Source organism: Petaurus breviceps, unplaced genomic scaffold (genome assembly GCF_028583685.1).
Source record: "Petaurus breviceps papuanus isolate PSGF00001 unplaced genomic scaffold, PetGlider_PUasm1.0 178, whole genome shotgun sequence".
Taxonomy (NCBI): Eukaryota; Metazoa; Chordata; class Mammalia; order Diprotodontia; family Petauridae; genus Petaurus; species Petaurus breviceps.
Window position 1 is genome coordinate 17571442 of NW_027185777.1, and position 16151 is coordinate 17587592.

At 36.6% G+C, this 16151-nt stretch overlaps 1 protein-coding gene across 1 annotated transcript in view; it reads left to right on the top strand.

Moving 5' to 3' along the window:
- Positions 1-16151, top strand: part of GPR158 (G protein-coupled receptor 158) — a 446391-nt gene that overhangs the window by 416974 nt on the left and 13266 nt on the right. Inside the window, exons 8-9 of the mRNA XM_069086327.1 lie at positions 3327-3465; positions 12178-12283. Coding sequence (XP_068942428.1) covers positions 3327-3465; positions 12178-12283 — 245 coding nt within the window. The remainder of the gene's footprint in view (positions 1-3326; positions 3466-12177; positions 12284-16151) is intronic.

A 16151-nucleotide genomic window follows, 5' to 3' on the forward strand; every position in this document is an offset into this window, starting at 1 on the left:
TAAAGGATGGTATTTATATATCACTTTAAGGTTTATAAAGATTTTTTTTAACCTTCACTTTACAAATGAATAAATTGAAGATGAAAGAGGCTAGGAAATGTGCCCAGGTTCATAAAGCTAATAAATACCCATTGCTGGATTCAAGCGTATGTCTTCCTAACTCTGAGTATAGCTCTCTAACCATAATATGATACTGATTCTGGGTATTCAATTAGGAAAGGTTTGTAACTTCTCATGTGAAGTATAGGATCTTTTTTTAAATAACTTCTTATCCACGCAACTTATAACCCCCTGGTGAAAATATATAGGGAGAAAAGAGTAACAGCTTTAAAATACCTAGGGAAGGTATTATGGATTCATAGATATAGAATTAGAAGGAACTTTAGTATCCTCTACATCAATCCCCTTATTTTACAGGTGAGGAAAACAGGGTTCAGAAATATTAAGTAACTTGCCTAAGGTCACAGCTAGTAAGTGTTAGATGTAGAATTTGAACTCAAGTCCTCATCATTTCTGGGCCACCCATACTATCCATGTTATGACAACAAAGCTAGTTTCCTGACAAAAGTTTATTTTGGCATAACAGTTGGAAATGTATGAATGAGTGAGTGAATGAATGGATGGATGGATGGATGGATGAATGAATCAAGCATTTGTTAAGAACTTACAATGTGCAGAGCACTTTGCTAAGTTCTCATGATAGACAGTCCCCGCTCTCATTCTAATGAGAGGAAATCACTTTCTAATAAGAGAAATGGTATACATGGAAGGTTTCAGGTACAAGTTGGGTTGATTCCATGGTCCCTATGTTAAATTAGTAAAAAATAAGTGGTAGTTTCTCATTTAATGTCATTTCCACTGATAAAATCATATCAATTTCTGATATTGAACCATTTGACAGTACAAAGGACTTTGGTGGCAAGAATTTTCTTTTCTTAATCTTTCAGTGAATGTGGCTGTCACACCTGCAAGAGCAACCAATGGTGCATGTTATACGCTATGCTTCTCAGGATGGTGGCTAAAAGCATTGTCATTCATAAGACTCTTGGGTTCAGAGTCCTGGATTGTCTTCATTAGGGTCTGAGGGGACATGGTGGTCAGGGTGGTGGTGGTGGTGGTGGCATTCTGCCTTCAGAGAAGGAAAGGAAGTAGATAAATGTCAAAACATTCACTTTTGAAAAATTACTGTGCAACAATAAAGCACAGTGTGCCATAGCTGGGACAGCATGGGCTACAGCAGGGAGATTCTACTGCCTTCCTTCTGATTCTGATGCATGATGGCTTTCTATCCCCTTTGTTAAAATGGCTATGGTCATGAACTTGGGGCATACGGAGCCAGTCACAGGCCAGTGTTAATTGGATGACACAGTTTGTCTCATGATCACTTGAAATTCCAGGTCATGGCATTGAAAAACAAATCAAAATATGGTATGTTTTTTTTAATAGCATATAATTCTTTGTAGTTTAAAAATAAAATAACCCTCACAGAGGTATTCTCACACCCTCATTTCCATCTTTAAAAATAAACTCATTTCTTTCTTTTTTAAAGTACTTAAACCACCCATCAGGATCATTTAACACCAAAAATGCTAAGATTATTTTTTTTAAAAACAGAAGCACAACACATATTTTGACTCCCACGTAATAATATAGCAAAATTCAGTAACATCTGCATATTTTCTTTACAAATTGCAGTGTTAGTCTGAAGTTAATTATATGAAACTGATTTTTTACTCAAGTACAACTTTTACATATTACATTTAGTCTATCTAATTGCTACCTTGAATAATAAATTGTTTCTCAGCTAGAATGTATTGTTTGGTGTTGCTAATGAAATGATTTTAATGTTGAGATTAACTATTAGGAGAAATCTTTTTTGTTGTATATTTTAAAAGTAGCTCTTCATTGTCAAATAGTAAATAACCCACTGGTTATTTTCCTTAGCCTATCTTCAATATAAGGAGTTTATATAGAAGTACAGCAATAATTGACAGAAAATATTCTGCAAATATAACTCTGCCACAAATTACAGCATTTTCTATACCACAATAGGATTTCTCAGTGTTTATCAGCTTCTGGGGACCTGGAACGGTGCCTAATATTTTTTTGGACCATGACCTGTGATTTCATTGTCATAGGGAACTCCTTGATGGCAAAATTCCTTCTACCAATGCAGATTGGCATTTGCTCTGAAAATAGGCTTAGGAAATTGTCTGAGATACTTGGAGAATAAATGACTTACCCATGTGTCAGAGGCAGGATTTGAATGTAGTTTTTCCTAACTCTGAAGCCTCTTAATTATCCACTATACCATGGCCACCTCATTTATAATAAATACTAAATAAATGCTTGAGGATAATGGAAATATGATTTTTGGATTAGGCATTAACCTTATGAGTAAATGCAGAGAAGTGATTTTACTTACCTAATAATTAAGAAAGAGGAATTGCTAACCTGTATAAGCAATGGGTCAGAATGTATCTGATCATCAGGATTCAGGCAAGTAGTCAACATCCAGGAAATACTCAGATATTGTAAGTCAAGGCAGGAGTCTGCATCTGGCCAAGTCATCCAGGCAATCAGCTACAGAGACTTTGAAACTAAGAAAGACTCTGCATCAGCCATATAGACTCATGTGTACTTTTTGCTGGGACAGTCTTGAGGTATGGTTAACTGAAGGTTTGTAGTTGGGAGCAGTTGAACTAAGTCAGAGGTTAACCTGTTTGAAGTGAAAACCACAGGGAAAGATGCAAAGGAAGTTATCAGTGAGATGTTGCAAGGCATATTGAGTTTGTGTGCAGGATAGTTTGGAGGGGTTAGACTTGGGTCAGGCAGAACAACTAGGAGACTATAGAGTGAGAGGATAAAAATCAGGATTTGATTAGGAGTGGTAGCAATAGAGAATAATGAACAAATACGCACATATCAGAGGAAAATTTATTGGACTTAAGTATTAAGAAAAGAAAGGAGTCAGATATAACTGAAGTTGCAAGCTTGGGTGACTGGAGAAATTGGGATAAAATTGAAAGAAATGAGAAAGTTGGGAGTGGCAGCATATGTACCATGATGAAAGCCCTTTGTGATCCCACTACCCAGTGGCGTACAGCCTAGAGCAGGGAAGGAGAACCATGTGAGTAAAGGTGGGAAAAAGTCTATTAGGATCATACCCATAGCTATAGGAGTGGAATGGTGCATGTCTTTTTCTAATGAGTAATATATATCTTATACACACACTTTAAAATGCATGCTAAGTAACTTCAACTTTACTTTCTGATTCATCTTAAAAAAAACTAATGGCAAATTATTTCTTTCTGTTCTTCTCACAGCTGAATTTTTCTTCCTCTTGTGGGGTGTTTATCTCTGCTATGCAGTGCGGACTGTCCCATCAGCATTTCATGAGCCACGTTATATGGCTGTTGCAGTTCACAATGAGCTCATTATCTCTGCTATATTCCATACAATTAGGCAAGTGAATATATTTTGAATATACATTGTGAATATACATCGAATACTTAACTATTTTGTGTTTTCTTTTTTCTGGTATATCTTGGTTTAATTTAAATGTCAAAGAATGTATATCTTTCCTAGTGAAAAGATTTAAGAAATGCATGTGTTATTTTTAAAGTTAAGGATTAGTTTAACTTTTCTCTCCATAGAAATGGGAAATGCACACAATGTAGTTATATTCTTCATTCTAACTAATCAGCTTCTCCTGATAGGTTCATTCTCACCTTCCTCTTTGAAATCTGTCTTGATTCCCTTTCTATGTTGAAAATGTATGCAAATCAATGGTTCAATATATTTAATGAACATTTTTAGATTGACGTAGATGAACTATTGTCTATTTTCATGCAAGTTAAGGATACTAATTTGTAGTTCTAAAATTTTGACAAGTATTTACATACACATATGTTGGTTTGTGTGCATTTGATTGCTATGGAAAAGAACATTTCATTCAGTGTTTGAATGGACTAATGTTGCAGAATTGGGCCATATGAGCTGAACATAATATACAGTTTCATTCAGTGACACATGCATTTCTTTTATAAGAGAATATACCCTGATTCTTCTTCTCTTGTTACCACATGTCACCTCTACAGTGGTAGGAAAAAAGTGTGGTAGGTTGGAGCTGTTCTTTGTGAAATGAATAAAGGGAGATTTCTACCATTCATTTTCTTAGGATTAGTTCAATGTATATGTTTTTATAGTAGTTAAACATTTGAAAATACAATGAATGCTAGCTTCAATTTGGTTTTAAAACAAATCTGTTGCAAAGCTTCCTAAAAACTGACAACTTTTTACTTTGGAGGACAGAAAGTGATGGTGAAAAAGTTTTCTTTCCCATTGTTTGAAATACTTTGAAGATAGAGAAATAACTGAAAAGGAAGAGAGTTTAAAAATGAAGAGAGTTTTTTTAGGCATAGTATCAGACTTTTAGACAGTGACGTGATTTGAGAGGCCATCTGGTACAACTTTCTCATTTTACAAACAAGGAAACTGAGGCTTAGAGATGTTAGATGACTTGCCATAGTCCCACAGCCAGTAAGTGTAAGAATCCAGATCTGAACCCAGATATACAAACTAATGGTCAGAAGGTCAAGAACTGCATGCCCTTGATAATTTCTAAGGCTCTCTCTAGCTCTAAGAATATGTGAAATATGTTTTGTTCAATACTGACTGACAGTTGTGCTCCTTTAACTTGCCTCTGAGGCCTATATATCTTATTTCCCAATTACATGTAAAATAGTGTTAATAATAGTGTGTGTATATGTATATGTATATGTATATATTTAAATATTTGGTTTTAAAATTTTGAATTCTGATTCATTCCCTTCCTCCCTTGTCACCCACCCTTACTGGGAAGATAAGCAGTTCAGTATAGGTTGTACATGTATGGCTAATGCAAAACAATAACATAGTAGATATATTGTAAAAGACTGACTATATTTTCCTTCCTCCTATCCCACCTCCCACTTGTTCCATTCTCTACTTTGATCCCTTCCCTTTTCAAAAGTGGGTGCTTCCAACTTCCCTCTCCCCCCAGCCTGCCTGCCCTTCCATCATCCCCCCTCTCATCCCCTTACCCCCTATTCTCCTGTAGGGTGAGATACCCTATTTAGTGTGTATTTCATTCCCTCCCCAAGCCAAATTCAATGGGAATAGGGTTTACCCATTCCCTTTTGCCTTCCTATTCTTCCCCTCTATTGTAACCATTTTCCCTTGCCTCTTCTATATGAGACAGTTTACCCCATTCTGTCTCTCCCCATCTCCTCTCATTATATTCCTCTCTCACCTCTTAATTTCACCTTTTAAGTATCATCCCTTCCTGTTAAATTGGTCCTGTGCCCTCTATCTATGTATACCTGTAAATATATATACACACACTCACATATGTATTCATATGCCCATATAAGCTCATATATATTTCTATTCCCTGCAACTATTTTCATACTGAGAAAAGTTTCATAAGTTACAATTATTGTTCCTCCATGTAGGAATGTTAATAGTTCAACTTTTATAGGTTCCTTATGATTTCTTTTCCCTGTTTACCTTCTCATGCTTCTCTTGCTTCTTGTATCTGGATGTCAAATTTTCTATTCAATTCTGGTTTTTTCATCAAGAATGCTTGAAAGTCCTCTATTCCACTGAATGACCATATTTTCCCCTGAAATGTGATACTCAGTTTTGCTGGGTAGGTGATTCTTGGTTTTAATCCCAGCTCCTTTGCCCTCCGGAATATCATATTCCAAGCCCTTCGATCCCTCAGTGTAGAAGCTGCCAGATCCTGGGTTATCCTGATTGTGTTTCCACAATATTCAAATTGTTTCTTCCTGGCTGCTTGTAATATTATCTCCTTAATCTGGGAATTCCAGAACCTGGCTATAATATTTCTAGGAGTTTTCTTTTTGGGATCTTTTTCAGGAGATGATTGGTGGATTCTTTCAACCTCTATTTTGCCCTCTGATTCTAAAACATTAGGGCAGTTTTCTTTGAGAACTTCCTGGAGGATGATTTCTAGGTTCTTACTTTGATCATGGCTTTCAGGTAGTCCAATAATTTTTAAATTATCTCTCCTGGATCTATTTCTATTATTTTAGTGGTTTTTCCCATGAGATATTTCACATTGCCTTCTATTCTTTCATTTGTTTGGATCTGTTTAACAGCATCTTGATTTCTCATAAAATCATTAGCTTCCATTTGCTCCATTATAATTCTGAAGCAATGATTCTCCTCATTGAGCTTTTGAGATTCTTTTTCCATCTGGCAAATTTGGCTTTTTAAGGCATTCTTCTCCTCATTGCCTTTTTGAGCTTCTTTTGCCATTTGAGTTAGTCTGTTTTTTAAGGTGTGATTTTCCTCAGTCAGGCTGTTGACTCTCATTTCATAATTTTCTTGCATCATTCTCATTTCTTCTCCCAATTTTTCCTCCACTTCTCTTATCTGCTTCTTAAGGTCTTCTATGGCCTATAACCAGCTCGTATTTTCCTTTGAAGCTTTTGGCGCAGGAGTTCTGACTTCACTGTCTTCCTCCTGTTCCATGCTTTGTTCCTTTTTGTCCCCAAAATAGGAGTCTAATGTTGGAATCTTCTGTCTGCTTTGTTTCCTTTGCCTGGTCATGTCACCCCTCAGTCACTTGACCCCTGTGCTTTTTGCCACAGTAGGACTCTGCCACCAGACAGGGGAGCTTTCGTCCCAAACACTGGGGTTTTCTCAGCTGCCAGAGGTATTAGATGGGTGCCCTCTCTGAGGCCTCCATGCACTCAGGCAAGCTGGTCATGCACCCCAGGACCTCCACCTTAGACTGCAATTCAGATCCAAGCAGGTTAAAGCAAGAGCTATTACCACTCAGACTGGTTGCTTGGTCTCCGTACACTCTGCAAGCCAGGAGTTGAAGCTGTCACATAGCGCTGGCTGGCTGTGCTGGGCATCTCAGCAGCTTTTTGCCCTGGGGGCAAAAGCCACACACTCCCACTTACTGGGTCCCAAAGTCCAGACTGCACTGACCTCTCACTTTGTCCTTCACATCTGTGTGCTGATCATTCTGGAAATGGCCACAGCTGCTGCTGATCTGGAGTCCCTCTGGCTGGGGGCTGGTCAGACCCGCCCTGGGGCTGAAGCCTCAGGGTGGGGCTGGGCTCGGCTCCTAGAGCACTGTGCTGGAGGATTCCCCTGCTGGCCTGCTGGGCTGTCCTCAGTAGGAGGTTAGCTTCTCTGTGTCATTCTGCAGCTCCAAAGTTTGTTCAGAGTCCCCTTTTTAACATTGATTGGGAAAGGTGGAAGCCGGAGCCACTCGGAGGTCGTGCTTCTACTCCACCATCTTGACTTCACCCCCCTCCCTCTGAGATTTTTACGGCATAGCACCAAAAATTACTCAATAATTCCATTAAAAAAACAAAATTTTGATAAATGTAAATGCATGAGATATAAACAAAACCACCAGTTGATAGGATTTTTCCTTTTCTAACCAATGACTTGCTTTTCAATGCAACAAACATTTATCATGTACATGTATTACTATGTATAGGGCAGCTAAGTGGTGTGGTGACTAGAGTGGTAGGCCTGGAATCAGGAATACTCAAGTTAAAATCCAATCTCAGACACTTACTAGATGTATGACCCTGGGCAAGTCACTTCACCTCCCTTTGCCTCATCTGTAAAATAAGTGTAATGATAGCATCTACCTCATGGGGTTATTGTGAGGAACAAATCAAATAATAATTGTAAAGTGCTTAGCAACAGTGGCTGGTATACATGGTAAGCTAACACATAAATGTTGGCTGTTGCCAACTATTGTTTTTAAGGCACTCTACTAGGTGGTGGAGGTTCATTCAAAGATGAAAAATTCTTCAGTCCCTACCATTGAAGAAGTTGTCTAGACCTCTTTCCCAGCCTTTGTTCACTTGCTCAAGGCCTTTGATCAATTACAATTGATCAATATTTTTAAAATGTGTTTCAGGGCCTCTTAGACCCATAAGGCCACTTGTCCTCCAATGAACAGTATAGATAACACATCTTTCCAGTCCCTGCTGGGGAGAGCTGCATCAATGGTTGAAAAGTCACCACAGCAGTCTTCAAGTGAGACACAAAATAGCCAAGGGGAAAGTCAGATATTTGCTTTGACAAATCTACATCAAATGAAGGAAAGTGCTCAGAATTTATGACTCAATTTAACTGAATTAATGTTAAAGGCTTATTGGCTCAGATCTCAGGATAGATGCCTCAGAGATTCATTCACTGAAGCACTGAATTAGTTACTCTCATTTAGAAACATATGTTCACATATAGTATCTGTTTCATACAGTGCCTGGCACGTAGAAGGTCTTTTATAAATGCTTATTGCATGGGGTTTTTTTCATAGGGTCATAGATTTCAATCTAGAAAGAAGCATAGATATCGAGTTCATTCTGAACCTTGTTTTACACATAAGAAAATAGGATCATGAAAGTTAAGTGACTTGCCTAGTGTCATTCATAAGAAAGGCAAGTCCATCTAAACAATTAAAGATATTTTACACGAAAAATAAATTAAATACGTTGATTTTATTTATATTATATATTATAGGTGAAAGACAGTCATGATTTAAGAAAATAAATGTACACATATGTGAGTTTAGGAAGGCATTTTTATCATGTGGATTGCTACACTATTTTTAGACCATGTGTGTATTTTCTGTGAAGTCCCAGGGTAGGAATCAGATAGCAAAAACAACTTAAAACCTGGTCATTCCATCTGAGTCATCTTTTCTGAAGATTAAGTGTGACTGAATGGTGCTTCTAATACAATGGATATAATTTCATTTTCTATCAATATAACCAACCATCCTTTGTGGTCTGTTTTAAAACTCATTACTATGACTAGCTATTCTGACCTCAAATCTTATATAAATTTCTACTATTCAAAATTTGTAATAAATGGGAAAAAAAAGACAAACTTGGATCAAATTTATTATTTCAGAAGGAATGGAGAAAACCATAACACACTCTGCCCTGCTTTCTCTATACATCCTTTCTCTGAAGTACTGATCCTACTTAACTTTGGGAAGCCTGGGAGATCTACTTTTCTTCTCTATTTCTTTACCACTCTAGCTAAGCATTTCTATAATTTAGGCTTTCAGTCAAACCTGGTGTAGGGTGAACTGAAGGCCTTTAGAAAATGTTTTCAGCTTAGCTAGGAAAGGGAACTTCAGAAATTCATGACAGGAGTCAATCTTGACTTGAAATTCTTCTAAGTAGACTGCAGTCCTCAAAGCCTGATTGTCATCAAAAGGAGACTTGTCTTATAGTATTATTTGGTTACAACAAGGATGCTTGTGGGAAATTCTCCTTTTTAAGAGTAATGAGCTAGTGTATTATTAAGAATCACATACATAGAAATATATGCATATATTTATATGGATATATATTTTCCTTAAAGAAATTTATTTTTTGTTCCATTGCTTTGCAAAGTTAGAGAATATCTTGATACATCAGGGTCTATGAATTAAACTGTAATCTCATTGTTATTGGTGTCATAAATCTTATAAGCTAGACCTCCAACATGACTAGGCATCTAAGTGGTACAATGAATACAGCCTGGACCTGGAATTTCAAAGACCTGGAATTCAAATTCCACTTCAGACACTTACTGTGTGACCCTGGGCAAGTCACTTCCCTCCTATGTGCTTCACATTCCCCATCTGTACAAATAGAGTAAATAATAGTAATAAACTGCCAGGGTTGTTAAAAGAATAAAATGAGATATTGGTAAAGCATGTGGCAAACCTTAAATCCCAATATAAATGCTAAATATTATGAATGTGGAAGCTAAATTTCAGCAGCTTTAGAGTTGTATGTTATTGACAGTTTTTATTCCCAAATATAAATCCAGTGCTATGGCAACCTAATGTAGTAGATAGAGGACTGGCCTCAGATAAACATGGAAGTAAATTTTATATCTGACACCTACTAGCTATGGAAATATCAGTGAGTCATATAACCTCTCAGTAGCCCAGGCAATTCTCTAAGATTATAAATTACAGACAAGTTTCAAGTCTGTCTTCACTGGGAGAGAGGATTTCCATATAAGTTGTTCACTACTCTAATGAAATCACAATGACATTGATATTTCCCCAATGACTTCAATAGAGGGTATGGCTTCCAAATAATGATTTGCATTCCACTGTTTTGTAAAGAGACCTTACTCAGCAGATTTATATGGTGATAGTTCACAGTAAGAAGTAACTCATCTCTGCATGGAGCAAAAGAAATATTCAGTCTGGTTTGGGTCATGTGCCCTTTATTTCATGAAGGATAAGGAAAATGGTCATTTTAATGACTTTTTATTGATATGCCACATTTCTGTGCTGTATATTCTTTATTGTAAACTCAATGTATTATCTAGACTTCAGCCTGAAAGAATATTGTTCACTTAATCTGGGGTATTATTTGAGTTCCAAATATAGCATGCTCTTACCTAGAAAAATATATCATTTGATGAAAATTTATTACTAATTGTTATGATTATGATCCATTTAAATTTCTGCAGCCATTATTAGTAAATACTTTATTAGCAAAAAAGCCACACTTTTCATTATTTAGGGACAAAGACGGATATTATGATAATGGGTCTTTGTTCCTTTTGACATACATATTTGTTCTTGGATTTTAATATCATCACTCCTGAGGGGATGAGTTGTGTTTTCCTAAACATTTGAAGGAGTTACTGAAGAGTGATAACTGGGGTAGAGCAATGAAGCTTTTGCCCTAGGCTGACAAAATTTGAAGAACACAAAAATTTAATATCTATACTCAAACTAATATAATGAATTCCTCCCTCCATGTAGCTCAATTTCTTTGAATTATTCCTTGTATTGTGTTCATTTCATGAATTTCAAAGTTGGTTTGGTGTAATGGAAAGTATGGTGAACTGAGTTGACTGAGCTTGGAATCACTAGAGCTGAGTTTGAAGCCCAGCTCTGTCACTGTGTCATGTTGGGCAAGGCCCTTCCTGTCTCTTGCCTTCAGTATCTTCATCTATAAAATGTGGGAGTTGGACTAGGGGGCTTTTTGGGTCCCTTCCAGCTCTAGAGTTAAGACCCTATAATCCCATGAGGGCAAGATAAGGCTGCTTACCCTGAAAATATTTTTGTTTCATTCCTTAAGTGCCTAAATTGATATCTAGCACTCTATATCACTATAAAGAATATCTAGTAGCTACGAAGACAGTCAGAATTTTGTTACTTCCAGCCTTCTTGAGTAAATGGGGATGTAGATAGAAATATTAAAAGGGGAAGTGCAATGACAAAATTAAAACTATTAAAACTTTCCTGATTTTACTTAGGTATGGCAATAGGCTTTAGTAATCAGCTTTACTGTGGACTTGTGCTGTTGATTTAACTTGAGAATTTTCCCAAATTGCTGTAACAAATACTGCACACAAGCCAATGTCTCCAGTAGGTCTTTCCTGGATCATAATTGCATATGTTTCCAGGGGGAAAATCTGTTTTAAATATTTAAATTGATATAAAAACCTGGTTAACTGAAATACTGAAAATCCCATTAAATATGAACTTTTTAAAAAAATCATGCAAATTGTAAACCAGTAGTACATCAATTCATCCATTACATTGGTTGCCATTTAAATCTTGGGAAACACACAAATGCAGATAACCACCAGCTCTCTCCCTGCTTTATTCTGATTAGCATTTTTCAATGACTTTAATTTAGTAAAGAATATTTTAATCAAAGAGTTATTTGGATTTGCTTTATTCTAAAATTGGCCATCCTTGAAAGCCTCTCATTTTGGAGTTTCTGAAACCACCAGTTAATAATACATAATTCATTTGGATTCTCTTTTGTTCCCCACCTTCACTTTGCAGATGCAAGTGGGGCAAAATGTAATAACATCTTCTGGAAAGTTAATGGCAAATTGCAATATGAATTCATTATTTTTTAAGTAAGAGATAATTAATGAGCAAAATATCCTGATTTCCTATATTTTAAAAAAATCTGCAATGTGCTTGTGTTTTTTGAACTTTTTGTCATTCGAAGATGAGAAGTTGCACATCAGAATCTTCATTAAGTAGACTCCAACAAGAACTGAATTTTATAGACCAGATAGAAGGGGAAAGGTAATGCAATGCTTAGCTTCTTGAATCCTAGTCTTGGTAATTGCTAACTCTATGCATTCTCATTTCAGATTTGTTCTTGCTTCAAAACTTCAGTCTGATTGGATGCTGATGCTATTTTTTGCACATACCCATTTGACTGTGACAGTCACCATTGGGTTACTTTTGATTCCAAAGGTATTTTTCTAACTTCTCTTTCTCTGGCAAAACAGGGCACTCATCACATTGAAGGAGCTTAGAATGGTTTCTTTTCATTAAAATGTAGAACTGGGGGTGGGAGGGCTATAATATTTTGTGAATTATTTCTAAAAGTCTTGTCACTGTAAACCAGAGACCTGACTACATTTGGATTTACAAATATTAAAATGATTTTGAAAAAAAATTTACTTTGATAAAATCTACATTTAGTTTACCAAGAACCTCTCCCATATCTTGCTGCCTTGTTATATTTACATTTGAGTGGATTCCAGGGAACTCTCCTTGGTTTAGTCATTGAAATATTTTTGAGAGCTATTTCTAGGAATCCTTTTGAACTTTTGTGTATCTCTTGTGGTTTAGAATGACAACATTTTTCTTAGAGTAAATGTAAACAAATATTTATTATGATATTTATATAGGACTACTATCAGAGGAGTCTATGATTCTAGGGGTTCTGAAATGCAGCATTGCTATGCCATTTTACTTAGGTGAGTCGGACAGACAAAAGATTTTGATAGACCGCACAGGACAGTTCCAACAGAGATGATGCTTACAACATTAGTTTCTTATCCTTTATCTCTTCAGTCACAATGACTTAAAACTGGATTGGAATACTTGGGATTCAGATATGGATCTGAAAGGTCCAAAAGTATATTCTCATGTATTTTTTAAAAAATGCCCTTCTGTTCCATACTTGAGACACCTTTAGTAGTAGAACTTTTTGTGACTTTGTCTATTATCATGACTATAGTTTTAATGTTTATATTTTTAGAATATATAAAAAATCATTGAAACACATAATTATATGGATTTATACAGACTGTAGTTGAAAATTAGTGAGACTGATTTCTGTATATGACTTGTAAAAATTAATGTCATAACTTTATGAGCAGAGCTTACAATATATGCCTAACCAAATTTTGTTCCTCCAAGGATTAAGAAAAAAAGCTGGACGTGACACAGAACTAATTGTAATGACTAGTTATGCATTTAGCATTCTATAGTCTTAAGGCACATTTGCATTTGTTAAATGCTTATTTTATGGCTGGCATTGACCAATTGGCATATTGGCCAATTTTAGTATTACGAAGGGGATTTCTCCAATTTAAAGCCCTACTCTAACCCAGTTTCAGAGAATTACTATGAATTTCAAAGCAAGACAAGATTTTAGATGATATTATGGAATATGTCTGCTCAGCAGTAGATTGATGTGGTCATTCTTTTAGTTATCAGCTACAACAGAGATCCAACATTTTCAAAGCAACTCAGCTTACTGGGGAACAGAGTGAGTAATAAGAGAAAAATGGGAGTACTTCTCATCCTTAACACTAACAACTTCACAAATTGAGTAAAGCATCATTTTTCCATTAACCAGATTGTGAAAAAGAGTTAAGATGGTGTGATGGAAAGAGAAGAAAGTAGGAAGACTCAGATCTCAGTTCTACTATTTACTACCTGTGTCAATTTGTGAAAACCCTACAACCTTTATGAATTTCAGCTTTCTTGGTAATATGAGGAAATTGGATGAGGAGACCTCTAAGAATCTTCCCAGCCCTAAATGTGTGATTCTACAAAAAGCAGTATACTGTACAACTACCTAGTTGAAAACGTATTTTTTTTACCTCTTTCAATCAACAAGTGTTTTTTGAGCAACAGTTGCAGTGTGGCATAGTGGAAACAGTGCTGTATTTGGAATTAAATGTTCTCCTGGAATTGAATCACAGGTTTGGGCAGGAAATGGGAGCTTTGTGGCCCTTATTTTGCTAGTCTATAAAAGGAAAGGGTTGGGCTACATGACCTCAAAGGTCCTTTCTAGCTCTAAATCTCGACATGGAGTCAGCACAGGACAGTGGAAAGAACACTGGTTGTGGAGTCAGAGAACTTGGATTCAAATCCTGCTTTTGGAACTTACAATACAACGTTGGACAAGTCACTTAGCCTCTCTGGGGCTCAATTTCACCTTCTGCAAAAAGGGTATTTGGATTAAATGGTCTCCAAGCTCGGAATATCTTCAGTATCACAGCCCAATGCTGTGTGCAATATACTGTAGGAGATAATGAGACAGATGTAGTGACTGACATATAAAGCACAATCCTGTCCTTGGGGACAAGTTAAGAAGACAAAGCTATGGATATATAAAAAGATAAGAAAACATGTGTGGCAGTATTGTGTACATCTTATGTGTCAGATGAGTAGCTTATGGAGGTAAGTTATACTGGAATGTAGAGGAGGGCTAGATCATTGCAGGCTATTCAGGGCAGGCTCCTTTCAGTTGGGGGTTAAGGGATGAGTGAGGATGAGAGGACTAGGAGGTCAGGGAAGTAACATGAAGAAAGGTTCAGAGGCACCTTAAGTTCGGGTCCAGAGGTTTTTGAGACCAGTCTGTCTGCACTAAAGAGTCATACAGAACAGTCAAAGATGAGGTTGGGAAGGTGTGTTGCCTAGGTCCATATCTGACTCAGGAATTTGGGTTTTATTCTATGAGCAATGGGGAGCTGGTGATAGCTTTTGAGCAGCTGGGCGACTTGATGAAAGTGTTATTTTATCTTTCCTCTCAACAGTTGTTTCCCATATGCAACCTCAGGAATATTAATTGGAAGGAATAAAGTGTATACACAATGTGAATTCTCTAAAAACATCAAGAATATTTTTAGGGATAAAAAGTAGCCTGTCCCTTAGCTCTCAAATCCCTTTTTCTTTTTCTTTTTTCTTTTTTTTTTTTAAGCAATTGGGGTTAAGTAACTTGCTCAAGGTTACACGGCCAGTTATTTCTGGGTGTGGTGCTGAGTGTCTGAGCCCGGGATTCGATCTCCAGGTCATCCCAACACTGGAACCGGTGCTCTTACTCGCTGAGCCACCTGGCCTCCCCTAAATCCCTTTTTCTTAATTGGCATTTTTTCCTTTTAAAATAATATTAATACTAGATGGAAAGATACTTTGTCATTTGTGTTTTTCCTCCTAGCAAATATAATGATATTTTGAGAATTTAGATTTTATCCTGACTGGAAAACTTGGGAAATACTATCAGCATTGCAAATCATGCTTTGTACACTAAGCCCAAGATGAGTAATGATTTATCCTGGGCTAAAACAAAAGAATGCTAGAGAAACAGACAAGAGGCTGAACCCCGTTTTTATATTGCTACATTTTGGTTTACACTTCCAAGTCTGGCTTTGTGATGAATAGACTTTCATTCCACTGAATCTATTAACTCATTCCCAAGACTTCATGAAATGACCATTGGTGCGATTTGGACCCTGATTTTTGAATCTTCTAATGAACAGGTTCTTTTTTTTTTCCTTTTGTATAGTCCTGTGATAGGAAAACTTTCTTGACCAATGAAGACTGGCAATTTGTATATAATTTAAAATTTGTTCTAATTTCATAGCCTAATAGTTTACCACTTTTAGAGAATTGCCTCAGACACTGATAATTTAAGTGCCTTGGGCCAGGATTATATGGTTGGTATGTGTTAGGGGCAGGTCTTAAAAACCTAGATCTTGACTCCAAGGCCAGTCTTCTACATGCTATGACACAATGCCTCTCCATGGATATAAGTTGCATTCATTGGACTCTAATACATGATCAGCCTGGCATATTGGATAGAAAGTTGGCCTTGAAGCCAGAAGAACTTGGGTTCAATTACTGCCTCTGAAACACATCAGCCCATGTGTCACTCAGCAAGGTGCTCATCTCTCTGTGTCCTAGGTAACTTTCTAAGAATATTAAGTTGTAGAGAAGGTGCCATCTTGTATTGATAAAGAGGGTTTCCCTTTACCTGGGAATTCCCTTTACCAATGAAATCACATCCCATGACTATCTTATGTAGATATATGAATACAATAAC